Source organism: Cervus elaphus, chromosome 5, assembly GCF_910594005.1.
Source record: "Cervus elaphus chromosome 5, mCerEla1.1, whole genome shotgun sequence".
Classification (NCBI taxonomy): domain Eukaryota; kingdom Metazoa; phylum Chordata; class Mammalia; order Artiodactyla; family Cervidae; genus Cervus; species Cervus elaphus.
Window position 1 is genome coordinate 63,024,603 of NC_057819.1, and position 25,947 is coordinate 63,050,549.

The 25,947-nt window shown below is 39.0% G+C and overlaps 1 protein-coding gene across 8 annotated transcripts in view; it reads right to left on the reverse strand.

Annotated features, from left to right (window-relative positions):
- Window positions 1–25,947, reverse strand: part of SH3D19 (SH3 domain containing 19) — a 196,659-nt gene that overhangs the window by 86,840 nt on the left and 83,872 nt on the right. For 4 of the 8 annotated variants that reach the window (XM_043902595.1, XM_043902594.1, XM_043902592.1 and 1 more), the window contains exon 2: window positions 16,330–16,369. In XM_043902595.1, coding sequence (XP_043758530.1) covers window positions 16,330–16,369 — 40 coding nt within the window. Of the gene's footprint in view, window positions 1–16,329; window positions 16,370–16,452; window positions 16,731–18,139; window positions 18,327–25,947 lie in introns of those variants that run through there. The other 4 variants (XM_043902596.1, XM_043902599.1, XM_043902597.1 and 1 more) reach the window with 4 other exon arrangements.

The following is a 25,947-nucleotide window of genomic DNA, read 5'->3' on the forward strand; positions in this document are numbered from 1 at the left end:
AGAGGAATGAGGTCAAGCAGGCCCAACTGTGGGGCTCACCACATTGACTAGTGTCACTAGAAAGAACATCTGGAGTGCTGCTTTACAGAGAAGAGAAGGGCTAGTCAGAGGAGGACAGAAAGACCGCTAACCTTAACAGTTAAAGGGAAATTAGGGAGAGGCAAAGTTCCTACAGATTGTCTTTTAGGGTTCCAATTCCCCAGATTTAGTATAAACTATCTCACTGCTCTATAAATGCTTATCATACACAATAACTATTTGGTGAATATAAGTGAATCCCACTTTCAAACATGGCATCATAGAAACCTCACCCTGGAAGAGGAAATGAAAACCCACTCCAGGATTCTTGCCTGGGAAATCCCATGGACAGAGGAGCCTGGCAGGCTATAGCCCATGGGATGGCAAAAGAGTTGGACACAACTTGGTGACTAAACAACAAACACTGATGTACAAAATTTTGATTGGGTATCTTTTCATTTTTCCTGGGTAGATACCTAAATGTGGAATTGCTCGATTGTAGGGTAAAGTGCCAAAAATTACTTGAAAAAAAAAAAAAAGAAATTCCAGTACATTTGTTTGATATCAAATTTGCATTCATTGATGTTTCATGGAGTTTTGTTATTTTTGTCATGATACTTCCCTAACATGAGGGCTACCCTAAATGCAGGTTGTGGTTTTGCCTCAGGCTTAAGCAAAACAAATCTATGGGTGATCTGAAGGCTATATTCTCAACAATCACTACTATAAAACAATAAAGGGTGGTACATTATTTACACCAAGATCACATGTCTATGCAAATAAGGGCCAAACAGAAGAGTGGAGAGGGGAGAGGTGACTCAGCCTTGTACTTAAAGCATCTGATAGCATTAAGGCTGTAAGTGAATTCCAGAGATACAGGGCATGTAGGGCTCAGGACTAGAAGTTTTCCTTCTGAAAGCTGTCAGACACAGAGAGTGGACTGTGAGAAGAGTTCAGAGGTTTGAGGTCCAGGTACAGGCATGCCACAACTCTGAGCATAACTGCATCATTTAATGTCAATTTTCTTATCTGTCATATAATATCATTTGATAGGATGATCTTTATTCTACCCTCCACTCTAAAATTTTTTTAATATGAAACTTAAAAAACTCCAAGATTTCAGTTTAAATTCCACTTGGTAAGAATTAATTGCTTAATCTAACTAGAGTGGAAGACGTTAGAGCTGATAACTAGTCCATTCCAGTGGCTACAATAGCTAGCCTAGGTGACCTTATTGAGCACTGCTCTAATGCCTCATACCTTTTAACTCACTTATCCCCACGTCCACCCTTACCTTAGAAGAGTGTATAAATATGTTGTGACCTCAATTTTACAGATGAGCAAAGAGTTTACATTCAAGTTCTCAAAGCCTGTAAATGATGAAGCCAGGATTTAAATTTTGATAGTCTGGTTCTTAGACCAGCAAATTTGGAAAACTCAACAGTGGCCACAGGACTGGAAAAGGTCAGTTTTCATTCCAATCCCAAAGAAAGGCAATGCCAAAGAATGCTCAAACTACTGCACAATTGCACTCATCTCACACACTAGTAAAGTAATGCTTAAAATTCTCCAAGCCAGACTTCAGCAATACGTGAACTGTGACCTTCCAGATGTTCAAGCTGGTTTTAGAAAAGGCAGAGGAACCAGAGATCAAATTCCCAACATCCTCTGGAGCATCGAAAAAAGAGTTCCAGAAAAACATCTATTCCTGCTTTATTGACCATGCCAAAGCCTTTGACTGTGTGGATCACAATAAACTGTGGAAAATTCTTAAAAGAGCTGGGAATACCAGACCACCTGACCTGCCTTTTGAGAAATCTGTATGCAGGTCAGGAAGCAACATTTAGAACTAGACATGGAACACCAGACTGGTTCCAAATAGGGAAAGGAGTGCGTCAAGGTTGTATATTGTCACCCTGCTTATTTAACTTATATGCAGGGTACATCATGAGAAACGCTGGGTTGGAAGAAGCACAAGCTGGAATCAAGATTGCCAGGAGAAATACCAATAACCTCAGATATGCAGATGACACCACCCTTATGGCAGAAAGTGAACAAGAACTAAAGAGCCTCTTGATGAAAGTGAAAGAGGAGAGTGAAAAAGTTGGCTTAAAGCTCAACATTCAGAAAAGTAAGATCATGGCATCTGGTCCCATCACTTCATGGGAAATAGATGCGGAAACAGTGGAAACAGTGGCTGACTTTATTTTTCTGGGCTCCAAACTTATTGCAGATGGTGATTGCAGCCATGAAAAAATATGCTTACTCCTTGGAAGGAAAGTTATGACCAGCCTAGACAGCATATTAAAAAGCTGAGACATTACTTTGCCAACAAAGGTCCATATAGTCAAGGCTATGGTTTTCCAGTAATCATGTATGGATGTGAGAGTTGGACTTCTTTATAGAAAGCTGAGTGCAGAAGAATCGATGCTCTTGAACTCTGGTGTTGGAGAAGACTCTTGAGAGTTCCTTGGCCTGCAAGGACATCTAACCAGTCCATCCTAAAGGAGATCAGTCCTAGGTATTCATTGGAAGGACTGATGCTGAGGCTGAAACTCCAATACTTTGGCCACCTGATGCGAAGAACTGACTCATTGGAAAAGACCCTGATGCTGGGAGAGACTGAGGGCAGGAGGAGAAGGGGACAACAGAGGATGAGATGGTTGGATGGCATCACCAACTCAATGGACATGGGTTTGGGTGGACTCCGGGAGTTGGTGATGGACAGGGAGGCCTGACATGCTGCAGTTCATGGGGTCGCAAAGAGTCGGACACGACTGAGTGACTGAACTGACTGACTTCTTAGACCCGAGAGCCTGAGTTCTTAGCTGCTGAATATCACTGCCTCCCCTATAGCCAAATATTGAGAGGAAGTCACCAAAGACAAAAGAAAACTTAAAAAAAATTTAAATAAGTGGAAATTGTGAATTAATTACCAAAGAACTCTGAAAACTTGTCTTTTTTTCACGGACTCTTCATGACTGGAAGATTTAAATCAGAGGAAGGGGGAAAATAAAATGTCTTGAAGGTTATTAGAAAATGATTTAACACTTTCATCACTTCTGGGATTTATTCATAATATATAACATGTCGAGAAGTATATGCAAATAAATGTTTGAAAATTCATGGGGCTGGCTGTATTTGTGTTTTAAGAGATCCCACATCAAAGAGGGATATTTTGGGGCTGGGTTTGTGGGTTGGTTTTTTTTTTCCTTTTGTTGGTGGAAGAAGACAAAGCAAAAAAAGTCTTCTATTACTCACCAAGGCATAGATCTGCTGTCAGTGTTCATAAGAAAAGCAATACATTTTCCTCTTCACACAATATATTTGTATGGCAAAAATCTGGTTTGTACATAAATACTTTCAAGAACTATTCTGTTCTGTTCTTTCAGCAAACTCATGATACCCTAACCCAGGTGGAAATAAATCCTAGAGTCAAGGATACAGTTTGGGACAGTCCTAAAGCCAATGTAAGTACGTAATTTTCATTTCTAAATTACAATATTGTTGAGATTCCTTAGATGTTATTTTATTACCTTGCAAGGTTAAAAGCAACTGAAACCCTTTAAACTTGAATTTAATAGATGGGATTTTAATTCTGAGCATACAAGGGTATCTTAGGAATTCCCACAAACAGGAAGTACAGTTGAACTTCATGCAGCACTGAAAACAAAGTAGTTTCCTACACAAACTCTTCTTCTTCTGAGACCATACCATCCTAGCTTCTCTCTTTAAATCTCCTGCTACAGTTGGACTCTTTCAGTTTAGTCATCAGTATACCTGGACAGTGTTCATCAGTATATATGCCCCAACCAACCCCAAATCTAAATAATTTTCAAGAAGAAAAATCCAAACAGTGAGTTCAGCTTATAAGAACTTCTTTCTACTGAGAGTTTCTCTTTGGAATCTGTAACCAAAGAGAAAGTACTGGGCAAGAGATGGTGATAAATGTTTAGGTCTGCTTGTCCTTCCTTGATAGCATCCCTGGACTGCCTGCACAAGGCAGTACGCTAGGGACAACTTTATCTCTAGGAAACAGGTTTACAATTGACGGGATGTTTGTAGTTTAGACACAGTGTTACTCAGAAGCCTTCAGACAATCGATATTTTCCTTCTATTCTTTTATTTTCTTAATTACCAAAGGGCACTGATTCTCAGCCCTCCTTTCCAAAAGAAGAGAGAGTCACACATAAAGTCCTTCTTTGGCACTCCTGCCTTATTTTTGCTGCATTTAGAAGTGTTGTGCAAGGGTAGGCAGGCTTACTCTGCATCTTCTGAGAGCTGCTCTACAACTGGAATGTGATGGAAAGTGACAAAATCTTGTCATGGGGCAGAATTGAATGTTCTGACAGTGTCCAGAGGAGCCCCTCATCAAAAAGGAGGTGTCCAACCCTGAAATTATTTTTGGAACCTGGTCTGATTTCCAGTTTCAAGACAATATGGAGTATCCTTAAGAAAACTAAAAATAGAGCTACTGTATGATCCAACAATCCCACTCCTGGGCAAGTATCTGGAGGAATGGATATCTTGAAAAGATACATGCACCCCAGTATTCATTGCAGCTCTATCTACAACAGGGCAGATATGGAAGAAACCCAAGTGCCCATTAATAGATGAATCCTCAGCTATAGAAAGAATGAAATATTGCATTTGCAGCAAGATGGATGGATCTAGAGAATATCATACTAAGTGAAGTGAGCCAGGTAGAAAAAGACAAATATTATGTATCACTTATATGCGGAATCTAGGAAATAATATAAACGAATCTATATACACAACAGACTCACAAGCATTGAAAACAAACGTATGGCTACCAAAGGGGAAAGGGAGAGAGGAGAGATAACTAGGAGTATGGGAGATACAAGCTACTATAATAAAACAGATAAGCACCAAGTGTTGCTGGACAGCACAGGGAACTATATTCGATACCCTGTAATTAATCTATAATGGACAAGAATCTGAAAGATACGTGTGTGTGTGTGTGTGTGTATCTGAATCACTTTGCTGTATACCAGAAATTGACACAATACTGTGAATTAACTACACTTCAATTTTAAAAAGAGACAAAATGGAAGGGTTTTTATATGAAACGACTGAATCTGGATCAACAGTAGGGTTCTGTTAATGACACAGCAGGTGATTGGGCTTCTAAATGACTATTTGGCAATTCTGTCCACACTAAGATTCTTCCAGGAATTAGTACAATTTTATGGTTTACAGTCTTATGCAATACATTTGAAGGATGTGATACATGCTCTGCCAGTAAGGGAATGCATATAAATAAAAAATTAAAGTCCAGTTGTACAAGGACATTTATTAACTGAGGTAAAATCATAATCTAAGGGCAAACTGAGATCCACAAAGATGGATACAAAGTTCACTCAACTAAAGGCTATTTAATACAGATTTTGTAAGACTGTATAGATAACTATTTCTAAATTATATTGCAGGAAAGCAAAGAACTGATATAAAATATAATCCAAGGGAAAGAGAGAAAAGAATTAGGATGAAAAAACTTAAGGGCCAGGATTTCCATGAGCTCCTTGGACTGCTGAGAAGTGGGTGGCCACACGTGTCAGTCAGTCTTGAGAAAAAGTAGCAAATACAGGACCAGCTGCTGTTCCAGTTAACTGCCCGCTGATAGTTTAATTTCAAACAACTTCAGAGAAGCTCCCATACTAAGTAGTACGGCAGTGGTAGGCCAGCTGATAAACCTTTTCAATTACCCAACTGTTGGACCATATCAATGCTTCATTTTCATTCCCATCACACTAAGGGAAAACGCTAAAGTCACATTTCTTAAAGCCATAGTAAAAAATACATATTCTCTGTAGAATGACATAAAATGTTAATAATCCTTTCATATCTCTGATTGCAAAAGGAGTTTTCCCTACAAAACCTGTATACACTTCAATTTTTCACCTTGTTTACAACATTACAGATGCTACAGCAGAAATGATACTTCTCTTACAGCTTAGAAAACATAATGCCAAAAAGTAATTACACGCAAGCTATAGTTTATAGAGGTACAGGAATCAAAATATACGGGTAGGGAGATGCTACAGAATTATAGTAGTTAAACTAAGCCCAGCAGAGCATGACATTTTAATAGACATATTTAGAAAGGAGAAAAGCAAAAACAAGTTAAATCTTTTGCTTTTAGCTAATCTATTTAAACCATAATGTGATAATGGTAAAGTGTCAAAATAAAATCCTAACATCTTTATAAGACCAAGAATAGGGTTGTTGTTCAGTTGCTAATTTGTGTCTGATTCTTTTTGACCGCAAGGACTGCAACACGCCAGGCTTCCCTGTTCTTCACTACCTCCCAGAGTCTGCTCAAATGCATGTCCATTGAGTCAGTGATGCTATCTAACCATCTTATCCTCTGCCACCCCCTTCTCTTTTGGCCCTCAATCTTTCCCAGCATCAGGGTCTTTTCCAGTGAGTTGGCTCTTCACATCAGTTGGCCAGAGTACTGGAGCTTTGGCATTAGTCCTTTCAATGAATATTCAAAGTTGATTTCTTGTAAGCTTGAAGTCCATGGGGTCACAGAGATTCAGACACAATTTGGTGACTGAACAACAACAACATATACATCTACACTACACACAGATATATCCTCACTTATGCTAAATATTATACTTGAGTATCTACTACATATATGTATAGAAGTAGACTAGGATAGACACTGAACCAGACTCCTTTAATAATAGTTGCTTGTAGGACAAAGACGGACACCACATATTTCTGTACTACTAAAAAGTGTTTTCATGTGTTACTTGTTTAACTCTTGGGTAACAAAATCAAAATGAGGTAAAAATCCATAGAGCAATAAATAGTCCCTTTAGCAGAGGCCAAAGGAGAGATAAGAAAGCCTTCCTCAGTGATCAGTGCAAAGAAATAGAGGAAATAAATAGAATGGGAAAGACTAGAGATCTCCTCAAGAAAATTAGAGATACCAAGGGAACATTTCATGAAAACATGGGCACAGTAAAGGACAGAAATTATATGGACCTAACAGAAGCAGAAGATATTAAGAAGAGGTGGCAAGAATACACAGAACTATACAAAAAAGATCTTCATGACCCAAATAATCATGATGGTATGATCACTCACCTAGAGCCAGACATCCTAGAATGCAAAGTCAAGTGGGCCTTAGGAAGCATCATGAAGAACACCACTAGTGGAGGTGATGGAATTCCAGTTAAGCTATTTCAAATCCTAAAAGATGATGCTGTGAAAGCTCTGCACAATATGCCGGCAAATTTGGAAAACTCAGCAGTGGCCACAGGACTGGAAAAGGTCAGTTTTAATTTCAATCCCAAAGAAAGGCAGTGCCAAACTACTGCTCAATTGCACTCATCTCACACACTAGTAAAGTAATACTCAAAATTCTTCAAGCCAGGCTTCAACAGTACATGAACCATGAACTTCCAGATGTTCAAGCTGGATTTAGAAAAGGCAGAGGAACCAGAGATCAAATTGCCAACATCCGCTGGATTATTGAAAAAGCGAGAGAGTTCCAGAAAAACATTTATTTCTGCTTTATTGACTGTGTGGATCACCACAAAATGTGGAAAATTCTTAGAGATGGGAATGCCAGACCACCTGACCTGCCTCTTGAGAAATCTGTATGCAGGTCAGGAAGCAACAGTTAGAACTGGACATGGAACAACAGACTGGTTCCAAATCAGGAAAGGAGTACGTCAAGGCTGTATATTGTCACCCTGCTTATTTAACGTCTATGCAGAGTACACCATGAGAAACGCTGGAGTGGATAAAGCACAAGTTGGAATCAAGATTGCTGGGAGAAATACCAATAACCTCAGATATGCAGATGACACCACCCTTATGGCAGAGAGTGAAGAGGAACTAAAAAGCCTCTTGATGAAAGTGAAAGAGGAGAGTGAAAAAGTTGGCTTAAAGCTCAACATTCAGAAAACTAAGATCATGGCATCTGGCCCCATCATTTCATTGAAAATAGATGGGGAAACAGTGTCCGACTTTATTTTTTGGGGCTCCAAAATCACTGCAGATTGTGACTGCAGCCATTAAATTAAAAGATGCTTACTCTTTGGAAGGAAAATTATGACCAACCTAGACGGCATGTTAAAAAGCAGAGACAATACTTTGCCAACAAAGGTCTGTCTAGTCAAAGCTATGGTTTTTCCAGTGGTCATGTATGGGTGTGAACTATAAAGAAAGCTGAGCACTGAAGAATTGATGCTTTTGAACTGTGGTGTTGGAGAAGACAATCTTGACAGTCCCTTGGACTGCAAGGAGGTCCAACCAGTCAATCCTAAAGGAAATCAGTCAGTCCTAAATATTCATTGGAAGGACTGATACTGAAGCTGAAACTCTAATACTTTGGCCACCTGACTCATTTGAAAATACTCTGGTGCTGGGAAAGATTGAAGGCGGGATGAGAAGGGTATGACAGAGGATGAGATGGTTGGATGGCATCATCAACTTGATGGACATGAGTTTGATTAAACTCCGGGGGTTGGTGATGGACAGGGAGGCCTGGTGTGCTACAGTCCATGGGCTCACAAAGAGTCGGACACGACTGAGTGACTGGACTGAACTGAACAGAGTAGAGGGAACTACAGGTGTAGACTATGAGTAGAAATGGGAACACTGTTTGATCATTTTTTTTTTTTTAACATTCTCAATTACTTCTTCCTTTTTATTTTCCTCTTTCAGAAATAATCAAGAAAATTTCACTCAGTTTTACGCTCCTGTCCTGTAAAAACACCATTGTTGGTGTCACAGAATTAAAGAAGTTCTTCTTAAAGACTTTTAAAATTAATTATGAAATTTTTCAAGATTCAAAAAAAGTATAGATAAACAAAGCCCAAAACTGAGCCATTAATATACACTTGAAACTCCCTGTGTACCCGTTTCTCATCCATGCTTTTGATAAGCAATGTCCTAAATTCACTATTTGTCACTTCCGTGTGTACTTTTTGTATACTTTTACTTTACCTTTTAAATTTTTTATTTTGTATTGGAGTACAGCTGACTAACAATGTTGTGATAGTCTCAGGTTAACAGCAAAGGGACCCTGTCATACATACACATGTATCTATTCTCCTCCGAACTCTCTTCCCATCCAGACTGCCACACCATCTTTTTATTTTAAAGGTACACATATTCATATAAAAGTATATATATACAGATAGCAATAAAAATAAAGAATATGCTGCTTGTGTTTCACCTATGACAAACGGAGTCAGCAAACTGTTTTTTGTATCTGAAGTTGACAAACTTTTTCTTTAAGGGGTCAGAGGCTTTGAGGGCCATGTGGCTTCTGTTGTAACTAGTCCGCTCTGCTGTAGTGATGTGAAAGCAGACACAGAGAGTATGCATACAAATGGGCGTGGCTGAGGTCCGATAAAACTATTTGCAGGAATAGGTGGCAGGCCAGATTTGGCCCATGTGCTAGCCTCTGGTTTATATATATGGTATCATACTAAGCTATCTTTCTTCTATGACTGCTTTTTTTGTTTTTAATTGATGTATAGCTGATTTATTGGGCTGGCCAAAAAGTTCATTTGGGTTTTTCATAAATCCAAACGAACTTTTTGGCCAACTCAATACAATGGTGTGCCAATCTCTGTTATACAGCAAAAGTGACTCAATTTTACACGTGTATATTATACATGTTTTTTAAAACATTCTTTTTCATTATGGTTTATCCCAGGAGACTGGATATAGTTTCCTACAATTTATTTTTATCACCCAAAATTCTGTTTTTGAGATTTATCTATGCTGTCACATACAGGTGCAGTTCCCTCAGTCAAAGGAGTGCTACTCTCAACATTCCAGTACACAGCTCCTTTGGCACAAGTCAAAGTATTTCTCTAGGGTATTTAATATCTGCTGGGTTATATGGTCTGGGCTTTTCTAACTTTACCATACAGTGCTCAGTTACTCTCTAAATATGCTATATCAGATTATTCTCTCACATACTTGTAATTGTCAATCTTTGAGATTTCTGCACCAACTCAATGGAAGTGAAATGATATCTCATCATCACATTGGTACACGTCTTCTTAGTATTAGCAAGCTAATAAATCTTTTCAAACATTAGTTGGCTTCTTAGGATTCATCTTTTCTGAGCTCCCTGCCCCTGTTCTACTGAGTTATTTGTCTTTTTCTTTCTGATGTGTATTTATATTGGACACTAACCATTGTTGCCTGTGTGTGTTTCAGTAACGACTTGTTTTTTCACATGCTTTTGTTGTCTTCACGTGTATAAGTTTTAAAGTTTTACATAGTCAAATTTGTCCATCTTTTTCTGTGTGGTTTCTACTTGTTTAAAAACTCATTCCCTACTCCAGCGTCATAAAGATATTCTCATGTATTTCCTCAAAATGTTTTACTTTTATGTATTTAGATTCTACCTCACATGCTAAAATAAAGCAAACCATTTAGAATTTTTTTTAATAGAGGTAATCAATTGTTCTCGCACCACTTGTTGACATGTGCACTTTCCCCCCGGACCTGTATCGCCAGCTCCTTCACAGTGCCTGACGGACTGTGCACGATGTGCTCAGACGCTCATTCGTACCCAGCTCTTTGTGACCCTATGGGCTGGAGCTGGCCAGGTTCCTCTGTCCATGAGATTCTCCTGGCGAGAATACTGGAGCCGGGGAGCCATTTCCTCCATCGGGGATCTTCCCGACCCAGGGATAGAACCCACATCTCTAATGTCCCCTGCATTAGCAGGCAGGTCCTATATACCACTCTCGCCACCTGGGAAGCCCATGTGTATCTTTGCTGGGCTCTCCCTTCTGTTCCCTCGACCTCTTTCTCCACTGACAAAACAGTCTTAATCGCTTGCAAGAGTGCATCTCCCAGTTTGGATCTTCAAAGTTGGTTATTCTTATTCCTCCTGATAAATTTTAGAAAATTTTATTTTTGTCTAATTTTTAAATAATTTTTGTGAATTTTACTGAAATTCCATCAAACTTTATAAACAGATATCAAAGGCTTTAAAAAAGACTAAGATTAAAATGATAATTTCTGAGAAATAGATTAAGGGTTCTCTGTTTTGCTGCCTTCTTATTTTTTCTGCTATAAATTATTTCCTTGCAGTACGTAAAACATTTAAGACAAAGTAGCTTATTTTTCAGTTGCCATAAGTCATCGGGACCTATTATTCAGACCTGCTGGGGTGGTAAAAAAAAGTTCCTAATTTTCCATTGCTGGCACTGATTACTACAGGGCTTAACTTTCTTTATTATCTTTAGCTCCTACTTCCCTCTCAATTAGTTTCCCAACTGCCATTCCATAGTACATTTTTCTAGATGTTATTAGTACCTGTGTCTGGGAAAGGAAGTTATAAATTCAGACAAATTTAAAAAATCCTCTGTAATAAGTTTCTGACTTGGAGCTTTATAATGCATTTCAGTATATCAAAGACCCTCAGTAAAGAAATATGTCTAATTTTGTTAACTCACCATTTTCAAATTTTTGCATGCAGTAATTGTTTACTTTTTACATACTGATTAATATCCTACAAAGAAAGTTCCACGGGACATCAATTTGGGAAATGGTATATTTAAACTAACAAGGAAAAGACAAGAATTCAGATATTTCTGACTTCTACAAAACAAACCAATCAAAAAGCACCCAGCAAGCCTCTCTGAAATGCTTAAGTGACGCTTTTTTTAGCTTGGGGTCTTAGTGTTGACCTATACCTAATAAAACTTTTCCTTTAACTTGACAAAAGTTTTACTTTCCTTTTTATTTCAGCACTGAAATGAAAGAACAGGCAGCCGTCCCAGATTTATTCACCTCTCACTGTGAAAGCTATAGGAGTATTTGGCCTTATAAAAACACAAACCAAAGAAATGCATCTCTCTTATGCATGCTGGGCATTGAGCCCATGTTCTTGCTGCCAAGTGGCCTGAGGAGAACCAAAAAGCACACCAAAATTAAGTGACTTTTGTTTATATTTTCTCCCCTCTGCCCTGTTGATGCAGCAGGTATTAATCTGGTTGATGGACTGGCAGGGTGGCCCTGCTCAACTAAGGACAGCAGGGGAAGCGCAGGTCACTGCCAGTCTCGGCAGACGCCTCAGACAGAGGACATTGGCCTTTCCTGGAAAACGCTTCTTTCTTATAGGGTGTACTCCTCGCTGCTGTAGTGACAAGCACTTAACAGCACTCATGGGCAAGCTTTTGAGAGTCAGGCTCTTTCCAGTCAGCAAGGAAAAATATTGGCATTCCTTGTCTCTCTTTGAACTACATCTGATGTTTATTCCAACATTTGTTTATTAAGTGCTTACTGTGAACCAGGCATGTGCTAATTGCTAGGGTTACCAAGACCAGTCTCACAGTCCTGGAGAGCCTGAAAGTATAAATTAGAGGTTGGAGGCCAAGCACCACAAGCACTGCCTGAAGTAGAACTAGGACGACTCGGATCCTGACGTGACCGATGGGGAATGTAAATCCCAAACAATGGGCACTCTGTGCTCCACAAAGCTGGAGACCTTCCCTTGTTTTCTGTTGTGTCCTGAGCCTGGATTAGGGCCTCTCAACAAATATTATCGACTATTGAATGAGCACGGGCTGGAGCCGTCTAGAATCATGATTCTGTGCATGAAACTTCTCCATTTTATCCCCTCCACTAGCTTGTCCAGTTTTTCCTTGACAGTGTCCCCCACAGATGCCATTCCATCCTTGACCTGCTACATCTGGAAATCCTTCCTCACATTTTGCAGAAATCTACTCTCTCAACTTTGTACCCACAGATGTATATTTTACCCCCAGGACAACACAGAACATATAGAACAATTCCCTCCACTGTACTGTGTATGCTTAGTTGCTCAGTCATGTCCAACTCTCTGTGACCCCGTGGACTGTGGCCCGCCAGGTTCCTCTGTCCATGGGGATTCTCCAGGCTAGAATCCTGGAGTGGGTTGCCATCCCCTTCTCCAGATTCCCTCCTCTATTACTTCTTGTTGTGAAAATTTCAAGTCTACAGAAAAGCTAAAGGAATAGTACAGTGAACATCCATATATACGTTTCATCTATTTACCAATTATTAATATTTTCCTGTATTTACTGTTATATCTCTGTTTTTTAATGTTCATGAATTATTTGAGAGTATGCTGTAAACATAAGCCTGTGTCGCCTCTAATATATCTGCTTACATCTCCTAAGAATAAGGACATTCTCTCACATAACAGCTTTCCTATATACACCTAATCAGAAATATTAACAAAAAAATCTAAAATAAGGTTCATATTTAAATTTTCTTAATTATCCCCAAAGCATTTTTTCTTTAATCTAAGATTTTAAAATTCCAGATTAAAAAAAACAACAACAACAACCATAGTCTTTTAAAATCTAAAATATCTTTTTAGCCTTTTTGTATGTTTCATATTACCTTTTCTTGGCCAGGGTTCCTATTACATAAATGACATCTATGTGCACTGGAGTCACAGAATGTCAGGCTGTCTCACCCGAGAGCGAGACAGATGGTGACAGGTATACAAGTTGGCCACTTGATCAACAATGTGATTACCAGAGCTCTTCATTGACAAAGGTACATTTTTCCTTTTATAATTAAAAACTTAAGTATTTCTTCTTCTACATGGATTTAAAAAAAATCACTGTTAGAATCTATTGTCATTTAAAATTTTTGCTACTCGAATTGCCCGATTTGGCCAATGGGAGCCTCTTGAAGCTGCCTCCTAGGTCTTTTTGACATGACCCCAATGGTTGAGCACTTCCTACCTTCCTATCAGTAGGGTCCAGGCTTACCCGGACTTTCCCTTTCCCAGGATCTGGAATTAGCTATTCCTCCGAGGCTCCCTGGTTCTTCCTAGCAATTGGGAGCTAATGCTGGGAACAGCAATTATGAGAACAATTTTGCTAGTCTCTTCTACAGCCCTTCAGGTGTTTGAATCCAGTTATTTCTGTCTTATACCCCTTCCCAAACTTCCAAACCATGGCTAACTTCTCCCAGTTCCTTAAACAAGTCTTTCTGTGACTTAGCTTTGACTTCTACCCAGCTCTTCTCTTTCACTTCCCCTCTCCCAACAACTCAGCTGTGGTCTTCTATCCCAGTGGTTCCCAACCTGGCTCTCCATCAGACTCACTCGCCACTTCTTTAATATACAGATTCCCATGATCTCCTCACTCCACATCCACGGAATGAGAATCTCTGGAGTAGATCATAGGATTCTGCCTTTAAGTACCTCAAGTAATATCGACAAAGCCAGTTCTACGCACACTTCAATTTCTCAAAGCCTTGTGGGCCCAGAATTGAATAGCATATAAAAAGTGTGGTCTAGAGCTATCACTTTTCTTATACTGGACATTCTAGGTCTTTCAGCATAATTAAATCAATGCTGACATTTTGGGAGGCGGTGGAGGCAACAACATGAAATTTTTGACTCTTAATGAATGGATTTATTTATTTATTTTGTTCTTGTTGGCTATGCTGTGGAGTTTGAGGGATTTCAGTTCACTATCAGGGACTGAACCTGGGCCATGGCAGTGAAAGCCCAGAATCCTAACCCCTAGGCCACCAGGGAACTCCCCTCATGATGAATTTATGAAGAATTAAATCCTCAAGGTTTTTTCAAAAATATTGCTAAGTCACCTCTCCCCTACTGCTTCACGCTCCATTGATCTTTTAGCCATAGGGGTAAGGATTTACATTTGTTCCAATTAAAACTCATATTGCTTAATTCAATCAAACCTTCAGTATGTCAGGATCCTGATTTTATCATCCTAAGTATTTTTTACCCTTTCAACTTTATGTCCCTCACAGTCAAGCATGCTGTCAAAGTCCTCTTACATTCTTTTTTTCTATTATTTTTTAAGTATTAAAAAAATCACTTACATCCTTTTCTGTGATTATGGCTATCTAACTGTACGTGTTTGTCAAAACTCATAGAATCATACACCAAAAAGAGTGAATTTTAATGTATGTGAATTATACTCCTTCCCCAAAAAAACACCTCACATCCCAAGTACTTAGCTGTATTTTCCTCCCAGATTAGATCTCAGTAACTTACTCTGATTGACAATCTCTGCAAAATGTACTGGAGCTTCCCTGGTGCTTCAGATGGTAAAGACTCTGTCTGCACTGCAGGAGATCTGGGTTCGACCCCTGGGTTGGGGAGATCCCCTGGAGAAGGAAATGGCAACCCACTCAAGTATTCTTGCCTGGAGAATTCCATGGACAGAGGAGTCTGGTGGGTTACAATCCAAGGGGTCTCAAAGAGTCAGACACGACTAAGTGACTAATAACACTATCACAATATAAAATGCAAAGAAAAAGTGATGAAATGTGGAATAAGGTGAAAATGATACTAAAAAGTTACAATCCTTCACAGAACTAGGTTAAGAAAATAAAAAAAGATCTGTCATTCTTGCCTAGAGAGTGGAAGTTAGACAATTTTCCACATATAAGTTTGACAAGTGTTAGTTGCTCAGTTATGTCCAACTCCTTGTGATCCCAGGGACTGTACCCCCCAGGCCTCTCTGCCCATGGGATTCTCCAGGAAAGAATACTGGAGTGGGTTTCCATTCCCTTCTCCAGGGGATTTTCCCAACCCAGAGATTGAACCCGGGTCTCCCACATTGCAGGCAGATTCTTTATCATCTGAGCTACCACCATCCCATATGTATACAAGGATTTCAAAAAACACTCTTCAGTGTTGGTGAAGATCTCATAAGACACACTTCTCAGCATGAATAAGAGGCTGAAGGGATAGAATCTTCCTGGCCATTCAAAAATATCTAGTGAGAACTTAAAGAATTCAACTGGAATATATATATATATATATATATACTGATAAGCTCTAGGAAGAATTAATTACATCAAATTTTTAGCAGTAGCCTGCCATTTCCAGTTGATGAAAGACACTGTTTTCTTAAATGATTTCCACTTTAAAAAATAATTTTTAAATTTCTATAAACCCATGCTAGCTTTATACATAATTAGAAAAAAAAAAGCAGTACATGTTTATAAAAATACCAATTAAAGAAAGTGGAGGGAAATAAACCACAAAAGAAAAGAAACAGGGATAAAATAATTTTCTGTGAAAATATACCTGTCACTGACACAAATTCTCAAAATAAAACATGTCTTCCAGGTAGTCAGTACTTTTTAAAGAATGTTTGTTCTGAGAATGAACAGTATTTCCCTTGTGACGCCTGAGGGCCATGGAAGATTCAAATATACAGTGTTTCAAAAAGGTACACTTGCACTTCTTCCAAATAATATTTCCTAAAAGAGAAGCTATATACAGAGTTATTAAATACTATAACTATAAATTCATACCTTGAAGAACGATGCTCTGGTTTATTTCGTTCGTTTCGATCTGTAAAGAAAGAAGACAATTACATTTTTAAAATGCTCTTTAGAAGTCTTAGAAAAGAAGTTCTTAAATACCAGCTGCCATACCATCAGATTTCACAAAGGACTGTTCAAAGGTTGCTGTGTCTTCCCCTACATAAGGCTCTCCTTCAGAGTTGAGAGGATTTGTCTGACAGAGGAGTTATGAAAGATACAAAGAAGGACAGGCATATAAAGTTTTTACAGTTTGTTAAAAATCATCTACTTAGAAAATATATCATTACATGTATTATTTCATTTTCAAAGATCTTTGCTGTTTTAAACACTTTGCTAAAACCAAAACAAGTTTAGCTAAGGAAAGAAAGTAAGGAAACTGAAAAGCCACAAATTACTCAGCTCAAAAAAATCATTCCATGAATCATGGTTGGCAAAAGCTTCTAACAGGATGGGGAGGGGAAAGAAATGAGCAGTCAGCTACATCTGCAAATACACTGAGACCAGTACAGCCTCCTCCTTAACTCTCTATCACCCAGAACTTTTCAGAAGTTGGATTTCCATGTTTCACAGAAAATTGGGTCTAAAGGGCTACAGGGCGGTGGTTCTCGACCAGGGGCGATTCTGCTCCTCCTCCCCAAGGGGACACCTGGCAACGCCAGGAAATAGTCTCTGGTTGTCACAGTTCAGGAGGAAGGAGATACTGGCGTCTGGTGGGCAGAGACCAGGGATGCTACTAACCACTACGACAAAGAATAATCTCACCAAAAATGTCAACAGTGTTAAAATGGAGAAATCCTGCTACAGAATAAGAGGCCAAAGCCTAGCTGCTAGACATTTTTAAAAGCGCCTCTACATACTACTCTAAAATGTGCTTCATCAACCTGAAGACTATTATATATAAGAGAAAGAACCACAAAACCCACAGGTTGTCCTTTTTTTTTTTGACTAATGATTTTTCCTTCAGTACGTGCTTAAAAATAAATGAAGTAGCAAGATAGCAGTGTTAATGAAAAACTAACAACAGAAAGCAATGGGTAAAAAAAAAAAAAAAAAAAAAGAAGAAGAAAGTAAGCAACGGGTAAAACCACAATAAAATCTTATAGAATGACTTTTAAAAATCCTATGCAAGATTATCAAAAGGTAGTTTTTGAAACTATCTTCTGAATTAACACTAACATGATATGATTTAGTGGCTAAACAAAGATTAGACTGGAATCCTTTCTTCCCCCCTTAATTTTACTGCTGATGCAGCAGCATAAAGATAACGAAAACATTCTCTAAAAATTCTGAAGAAATTTTATGAGAAAATTATGGAAGAAAATGAATCAGATTTACATAGTTAAATACAAATTCTTTCTGAATGGGTACTTAATAAAAAAAAAATGTCTTTTTAAACCAAGGAGTTAGCACACAGGAAGATACTGTCCTCTGAAAAGCTGACAAGGAGAAAGACCCACAATAAAACATATTTGTTTAGCTAAGGCTCTCCCAAACACATGAGGTTAATACGCTTCTGGTTCCAATTTCTCTACACAGTGACTTAGTGTTACTGCCACTTTTAAAACTTTTAATTTAACTTAGTTTACCCCTCCTCTAAATAAAAATCTAGTTTTTCATTTGTTGAGTACTACAAAATTTCAAGTCACGAATACAGCGCACACGTTAAACCATTTTTTACTGTTCCTCTTCAGCTTTTAGCCTGTTAGTTTTGCTAACAAAAGTAAAGCATACTGTCTCAAAGTAAAGCCAGAAACTAGATGCACATCAGCTATCCTCATAACAAAGTGATAGCTCTTACCTGTAACTATGATGAGCTAAGTCTGCCCGTAATACAATTTGCTGTGGCTGGTGTCTTAGTTTTCATACAGCTCATTTAGGCACGTAATAGCGAATTCCCCTACACATCTTCCTAGTCATACAACACACAGGAGGAGGGGAGAAACAGAGTCACAATGCATGTAAACAAGACTCAGCCTCCAGGGTTCCCTCCAGGGCCTGTTCTGATTGGCAGATGTGCTGTGATCAGTCTGCACAGCTGGAATGCAGCCATTCAGGAAGCAAATGGCTCATAGTTCTCCATTCTTGCTTAAAACAGGAAATTCTACCAACATTCTAATACTTTCTGCTCTAAGAAAATACAAATACCTTCCCACTGTACTTCCCTGTGGAGAAGTAATTAAAATTGGAGAAGATAACTTGATAATCTGTTGGAGGACATTTTAAACGTTTCCTCCCAAATTCACTCTTAGTGTACACATGTTACATTTCCACATAAATATGCATACACAGTGCTTATAATATGTTACTCTTAAGACCCATATATTTGATAATTTGAGGGTAAGGGTAAATGATCCATTACTTAAAGTATTCCCCCATCTTGGCTCTTGGCAATGGAAAACAAATTAAGATTCATGTTCTTGGCTTCAGCTTTTTTCTTAAAATACACAAATAACTGGACTTCACATTTTTTCCATAAGCCATCTTTTAGCTTGAAAACATATAAATATATACTGTGTGCATGTTGTGTGTCTGCATTTTACTATACTTATTTTAAGCAAAGTAATTCTCATGACAGCCGACACTATTGTGTAATTGTCAAGAAATACATTAGTGTTAATGCTGAATTTCTGGCAAAATAATAAGTGGTTATTTTGATCCAAAAGCTGAGACTGAACAAAACAAAGCACTGAGGGTAGATTCAGAATCTGGATCTTGCCAATGATAATAAAACATTTGGATTAAAATTCCCTTAAGAAAAATGAGAACAGATCTATAGCAAACATGGACACTTCATCTTGACTACATACAGTGCTTTAAGCGTATGGTTTCTATTTATTTCAAATCAAGTATTCTTTGGCATATTCCCCCCAATTTTTCAGAGTTCTAAGTTTTAAATAATTATGAGAGAAAATACTTGCAAAGGCTTCCCAAATCTTTACATACTTAGATAATTTACTAGTCCAAAGCTTCACCATTTCCACAAAGAAAAGAGCTATGGAAAATAAGAATGGCCTTTTTCAATTATGGGTTTCTCAGGGTATATGCCCAGTAGTGGGATTGCTGGGTCATATGGTAGTTTTATTCCTAATTTTTGAAGAAATCTCCATATTGTTCTCCCTAGTGGCTGCATCAATGTACATTTCCAACAACAGTGCAAGAGGGTTCCCTTCTCTCCACACCCTCTCCAGTTTTTATTGTTTGTAGATTTTTTTTTTTGAAGATAGCCATTCTGACCAGTGTGAGGTGATACCCCATTGTAGTTTTGATTTTCATTGGCAGAAGCCAACACAATATTACAAAGCAACTATCCTCAATTAAAAATAAATTCAAAAAAAGAATGGCCTAACTCTAAAATTTAGTTACCCAACGCTGCACATTTCCTGTGGACAATGCACTAGCTCCAGGGGCCCAGGTTGGCATGGCTGGATGGCTGTGTGAAAGTGTGCAGCTTTGTAGGTTTAAGTCACTCACTCTCTCTCACACACACACACATACACGCCATGCAAGAGACAGAGAGACCTTAGACTTCCTGCTCCCACTCATCCACATCTCCTGGTTAATAAAGCTCACTGAGGAAATGGAAGAACACCCTGAAAGAACAACAAAGGCAGAACATAGGCAGAACTGGTGCAAAGGGTGTTCAAGACTCTGTATGTGTGGGTCTTGTAGGGACAACTGAGGAGACAATGGGCAAGAGAGCCAAGAGTCAGGACAGGCTGGGAAGCTTCCACCGGTCTGAGAGCTCCAGATGACCAAATCTTCCTGCCATGATGACTCCTGGTCCTAAGTAATCTGGACATTCAGGATCCCAATGTTTATATATTTATATGGTATACCACCACTGTAGAAATAGGCCCTTATACTGGCAGGGACAGCTTTTTGGAAATGGAGAGACAGATTCTACTACTGCTAATTATTCAGGGTGATTCTGAATCTAATAGTATAACATTTTGAAATGAATATAACAAAAATGCAGATGTCCTCTTTTGCTTTGATTAAAAGAAGAATAGCCAACTCAGAACTTAGTAGAATCTACTCTAAGAAATGTGGGCTTTGAGAATCTGGCTCTAATCAATTAACTAGAGAGAAAAATCAAACCCCATTGGGTCAGGACTTATATTACTAGCTCAAGTGGGCAACAAAAGATCCTAGGTCATTCTTTGAAATTTGTGGGAAGACTCAGTCCCCAGGAGTGAAAATACACTGACACACTCAAAACAGAGTAGGAATCTCTCTTGTATTTCATACTGGAGTGCTAATATCTCTCTTTAGAATGACTATTATCTGTGAAGGGATTCCGCATCAGACTTCCAAACATTACTTACACACTCCAGCTTGGAAGTATATATGAATACTTTATGTTATTTTAAAGAATGATCAATGCCAGTCAGTATTAACTGAAAGATCTACATGTTCTGAAGAAGAATTCTTTGCACCTTATGGCAAACAGAATAAATAAAACACTGAATTCCTCCATGAGAAGAGAGAAGATACTCAGGGTTCACAAATCTTACTCTAATGACTCTTTAAAAGATGGCAAAACTGGTTCTCCTCAATAGTACATGGATGGAATTTTACATATCTCAGATGAGAGTTTCAGAGGCTTTCCTAAAATCTTTAAATGCCATTTCCTGAGAAAATGACAAATATGTTTACTAGGAATGAATCCAGGATTCATTATACAAATTACTGACACCAGCTAACACCTAGTCACCTCCTCTTTCTAATTAAAATTCCACACTTTGTTCAGGTGTACTTCCAAACTGATTTTTAGCCACTTTTGAGACTCCCACAGTGACTAATATCAGTTCACTTCAGTACAGTTCAGTTGCTCAGTCCTGTCTGACTCTTTGAGACGGCATGGACTGCAGCACACCAGGCCTCCCTGTCCATCACCAACTCCCGGAGTTAACTCAAACTCAGTTCCATTCAGTCAGTGATACCATCCAATCATCTCATCCTCTGTTGCCCACTTCTCATCCTGCCTTCAATCTTTCCCATAATCAGGGTGTTTTCAAATGAGTCAGTTCTTCACATCAGGTGGCCAATGTATTGGAGTTTTAGCTTCAACATCAGTCCTTCCAATGAACACCCATGACTGATTTCCTGTAGGACAGACTGGTTGGATCTCCCTGCAGCCCAAGGGACTCTCAAGAGTCTTCTCCAACACCACAGTTCAAAAGCATCAATTCTTCAGTGCTCAGCTTTCTTTATAGTCCGACTCTCACATCCATACATGACTACTGGGAAGCCTATAGCCTTGACTAGATGGACCTTTGTTGGCAAAGTAATGTCTCTGCTTTTTAATATGCTGTCTAGGTTGGTCATAACTTTCCTTCCAAGGAGCAAGTGTCTTTTAATTTCATGGCTGCAGTCACCATCTGCAGTGATTTTGGAGTCCCCCAAAATAGTCTGTCACCGTTTCCTCTGTTTCCCCATCTATTTGCCATGAAGTGACGGGACCGGATGCCATGATCTTAGTTTTCTGAATGTTGAGTTTTAAGCCAACTTTTTCACTCTCCTCTTTCATTTTCATCAAGAGGCTCTTTAGTTCTTCTTCACTTTCTGCCATAAGAGTGGTGTCATCTGCATATCTGAGGTTATTGATATATTTCTCCTGGCAATCTTGATTTCAGCTTGTGCTTCATCCAGCCCAGCATTTCTCATGATGTACTCTGCATAGAAGTTAAATAAGCAGGGTGACAGTATACAGCCTTGACGTACTCCTTTCCTGATTTGGAACCAGTCTGTTGTTCCATGTCCAGTTCTAACTGTTGCTTCCTGACCTGCATACAGATTTCTCAAGAGGCAGGTCAAGTGGTCTGGGGTATTCCCATCTCTTTCAGAATTTTCCACAGTTGTTGTGGTCCACACAGTCAAAGACTTTGGCATAGTCAATAAAGCAGAAATAGATGTTTTTCTGGAACTCTGTTGCTTTTTTGATAATCCAACAGATGTTGGCAATTTGATCTCTGGTTCATCTGCCTTTTCTAAAAGCAGCTTGAATATCTGGAAGTTCACGATTCATGTACTGTTGAAGCCTGACTTGGAGAATTTTGAGCATTACTTTGTTAGCATGTGAGATGAGTGCAATTGTGAGGATTCTTTGCACTAGAATAGTAGTTTGAGCAATCTTTGGCATTGCCTTTCTCTGGGATTGGAAGGAAAACTGACTTTTTCCCATCCTGTGGCCACTGCTGAGTTTTCAAATTTGCTGGCATATTGAGTGTAGCACTTTCACAGCATCGTCTTTTAGGATTTGAAATAGCTCAACTGGAACTCCATCACCTCCACTAGCTTTGCTCGTAGTGATGCTTCCTAAGGCCCACTTCACTTCGCATGCCAGGATGTGTGGCTCTACCTGAGTGATCACACTGTTGTGATTATCTGGGTCATGAAGATCTTTTTTTTTTGTACAGTTCTTCTCTGCATTCTTGCCACCTCTTCTTAATATCTTCTGCTTATTTTAGGTCCATACTATTGTGCCCATCTTTGCATGAAATGTTCCCTTGGTATCTCTAATTTTCTTGAAAAGATCTCTAGTCTTTCCCATTCTATTGTTTTCCTCTATTTCTTTGCATTGATTGTTGACAAAGCCTTTCTTACCTCTTCGTGCTATTCTTTGGAACTCTGCATTCAAATGAGTATATCTTTCCTTTTCTCCTTTGCCTTTTGCTTCTCTCCTATTCACCGCTATTTGTAAGTGACTAGTATATTGTTCTTTTAAATGGTAAACTTTCAATACATATACTGGGTTGGCCAAAAAAGTTGGTTTGTATTTTTCTGTAACAGCTTATGAAAAACCCAAATGAGCTTTTTGGCCAACCCAATGTATCTGTTGTTCTTGAACTGAAGAAAGTTACTAGTCTCTTAATCCAAGGAATGAAAGACTTTTGTGAGTGATGTTTACACAGCACTGCCCATGCTTCTGTGGATAAGTGGAAAAGTCTGATTGACAGCACTGCCAATACTGACGCCTTTCATTAATTCTAATTATTAAATGCCTCAACTCATGCAAAGGCAGCACACTAATCACAGGGAGGGGGAATCAGAGACAGAAGGGAAGTTTTGTCAACATATGAGTTAGGCTTCAGTAAAGAAGCAGACTGCCTCTGGAATCTGTTTTCTCCTTCCCATGCCCACTGCTTTTGCCTACATTTCAGGTTATGATCAGCACTTGCCTGGATGGTGATGTCTTGACTCAATTTTTGGTTCCTGTCTCATCCTCTCCAATTCAGGTGTATTGCTTGGTCAGATAAATCCATGCCTTAGAAAAATTACAAATCACTATGTGCCCTAGATCCTGAGAGAATTCTATGAGGTAATAACAGATGCATCCTTAGAACCTTGCCTGTGCATTCTGAGTACTCAGTAAATGTCAGCTGCCATCTATGGTTAAAAAGACAGCTATTAACTAGAACTAGTGACTAGTACTATTAACAAATAGCTGACTAGTAAGGAGCAGCTGCTGCGCTTTGCTGGAGCAGCCGTGAACAGATATCCCATGTCCAAGGTAAGAGAAACCTAGTAAGATGGTAGGCACTGAGAAAGGGCATCAGAAGGCAGACATACTGAAACCACAATCACAGAAAACTAACCAATCTAAACACATGGACCACAGCCTTGTCTAACTCAATGAAACTAAGCCATGCTGTGTAGGGCCACCCAAAATGGACGGGTCATGGTGGACAGTTCTGACAAAATGTGGTCCACTGGAGAAGGGAATGATAAACCACTTCAGTATTCTTCCCTTGAGAACCCCATGAACAGTATGAAAATGCAAAAAGATAGAACACTGAAAGATGAACTCCCCAGGTCGGTAGAATAACTCCAGAAAGAATGAAGAGATGGAGACAAAGCAAAAACAACACCCAGTTGTGGATGTGACTGGTGATGAAAGCAAGGTCTGATGCTGTAAAGAGCAATATTGCATAGGAACCTGGAATGTTAGGTCCATGAATCAAGGCAAATTGGAAGTGGTCAAACAGGAGATGGCAAGGGTGAATGTTGACATTTAAGGAATCAGTGAACTAAAATGGACTGGAATGGGTGAATTTAACTCAAATTATATCTACTACTGTGTGCAAGAATCCCTTAGAAGAAATGGAGTAGTCATCATAGTCAACAAGAGAGTCTGAAGTGCAGTACTTGGATGTACTCTCAAAAATGATAGAATGATCTCTGTTCATTTCCAAGGCAAACCATTTAATATCACGGTAACCCAAGTCTATGCCCCGACCAGTAATGCTGTAGAAGCTGAAGTTGAAGGGTTCTATGAAGACTTACAAGACCTTTTAGAACTAATACCCAAAAAAGATGTCCTTTTCATTACAGGGGACTAAGTCAAGAAACAGCTGGAGTAACAGGCAAATTTGGCCTGGGAGTACAGAATGAAGCAGGGCAAAGGCTAATAGAGTTCTGCCAAGAGAATGCACTGGTCATAGCAAACACCCTCTTCCAACAACACAAGAGAAGACCCTACACGTGGACATCACCAGATGGCCAACACCGAAATCAGATTGATTATATTCTTTGCAGCCAAAGATGGAGAAGCTCTATACAGTCAGGAAAAACAAGACCGGGAGCTGACTGTGGCTCAGGTCATGAACTCCTTATTGCCAAATTCAGACTTAAATTGAAGAAAGTAGGGAAAACCACTAAACCATTCAGGTATGACCTAATCAAATCCCTTAGGATTATACAGTGGAAGTGAGAAATAGATTTAAGGGATTAGATCTGATAGACAGAGTGCCTAATGAACTATGAACAGAGGTTCGTGACATTGTACAGGAGACAGGGATAAAGACCATCCCCAAGAAAAAGAAATGCAAAAAAGCAAAATGGTTGTCTGAGGAGGCCTTAAAAATAGCTGTGAAAAGAAGAGAAGCCAAAAGCAAAGGAGAAAAGGAAAGATATACCCATTTGAATGCAGAGTTCCAAAGAATAGCAAGGAGAGATAAGAAAGCCTTCCTCAGTGATCAATGCAAAGAAATAGAGGAAAACAGTAGAATGGGAAAGACTAGTGATCTCTTCAAGAAAATTAGAGATACCAAGGGAACATTTCATGCAAACATGGGCTTAATAAAGGACAGAAATGGTATGGACCTAACAGAAGCAGAAGATATTAAGAAGAGGTGGCAAGAATACACAGAAGAACTGTACAAATAAGATCTTCACAACCCAGATGATTACGATGGTGTGATCACTCACCTAGAGCCAGACATCCTGGAAAGTGAAGTTAAGTGGGCCTTAGGAAGCATCACTACAAACAAAGCTAGTGGAGGTAATGGAATTCCAGTAGAGCTGTTTCAAATCCTAAAAGATGATGCTGTGAAAGTGCTGCACTCAATATGCCAGCAAATTTGGAAAACTCAGCAGTGGCCACAGGACTAGAAAAGATCAGTTTTCCTTCTAATCCCAAAGAAAGGCAATGCCAAGGAATGTTCAAACTACCACACAATTGCACTCACCTCATACACTAGCAAAGTAATGCTCAAAATTCTCCAAGCCAGGCTTCAGCAATACGTGAACCATGAACTTCCAGATGTTCAAGCTGGTTTTAGAAAAGGCAGATGAACCAGAGATCAAATTGCCAACATTCACTGG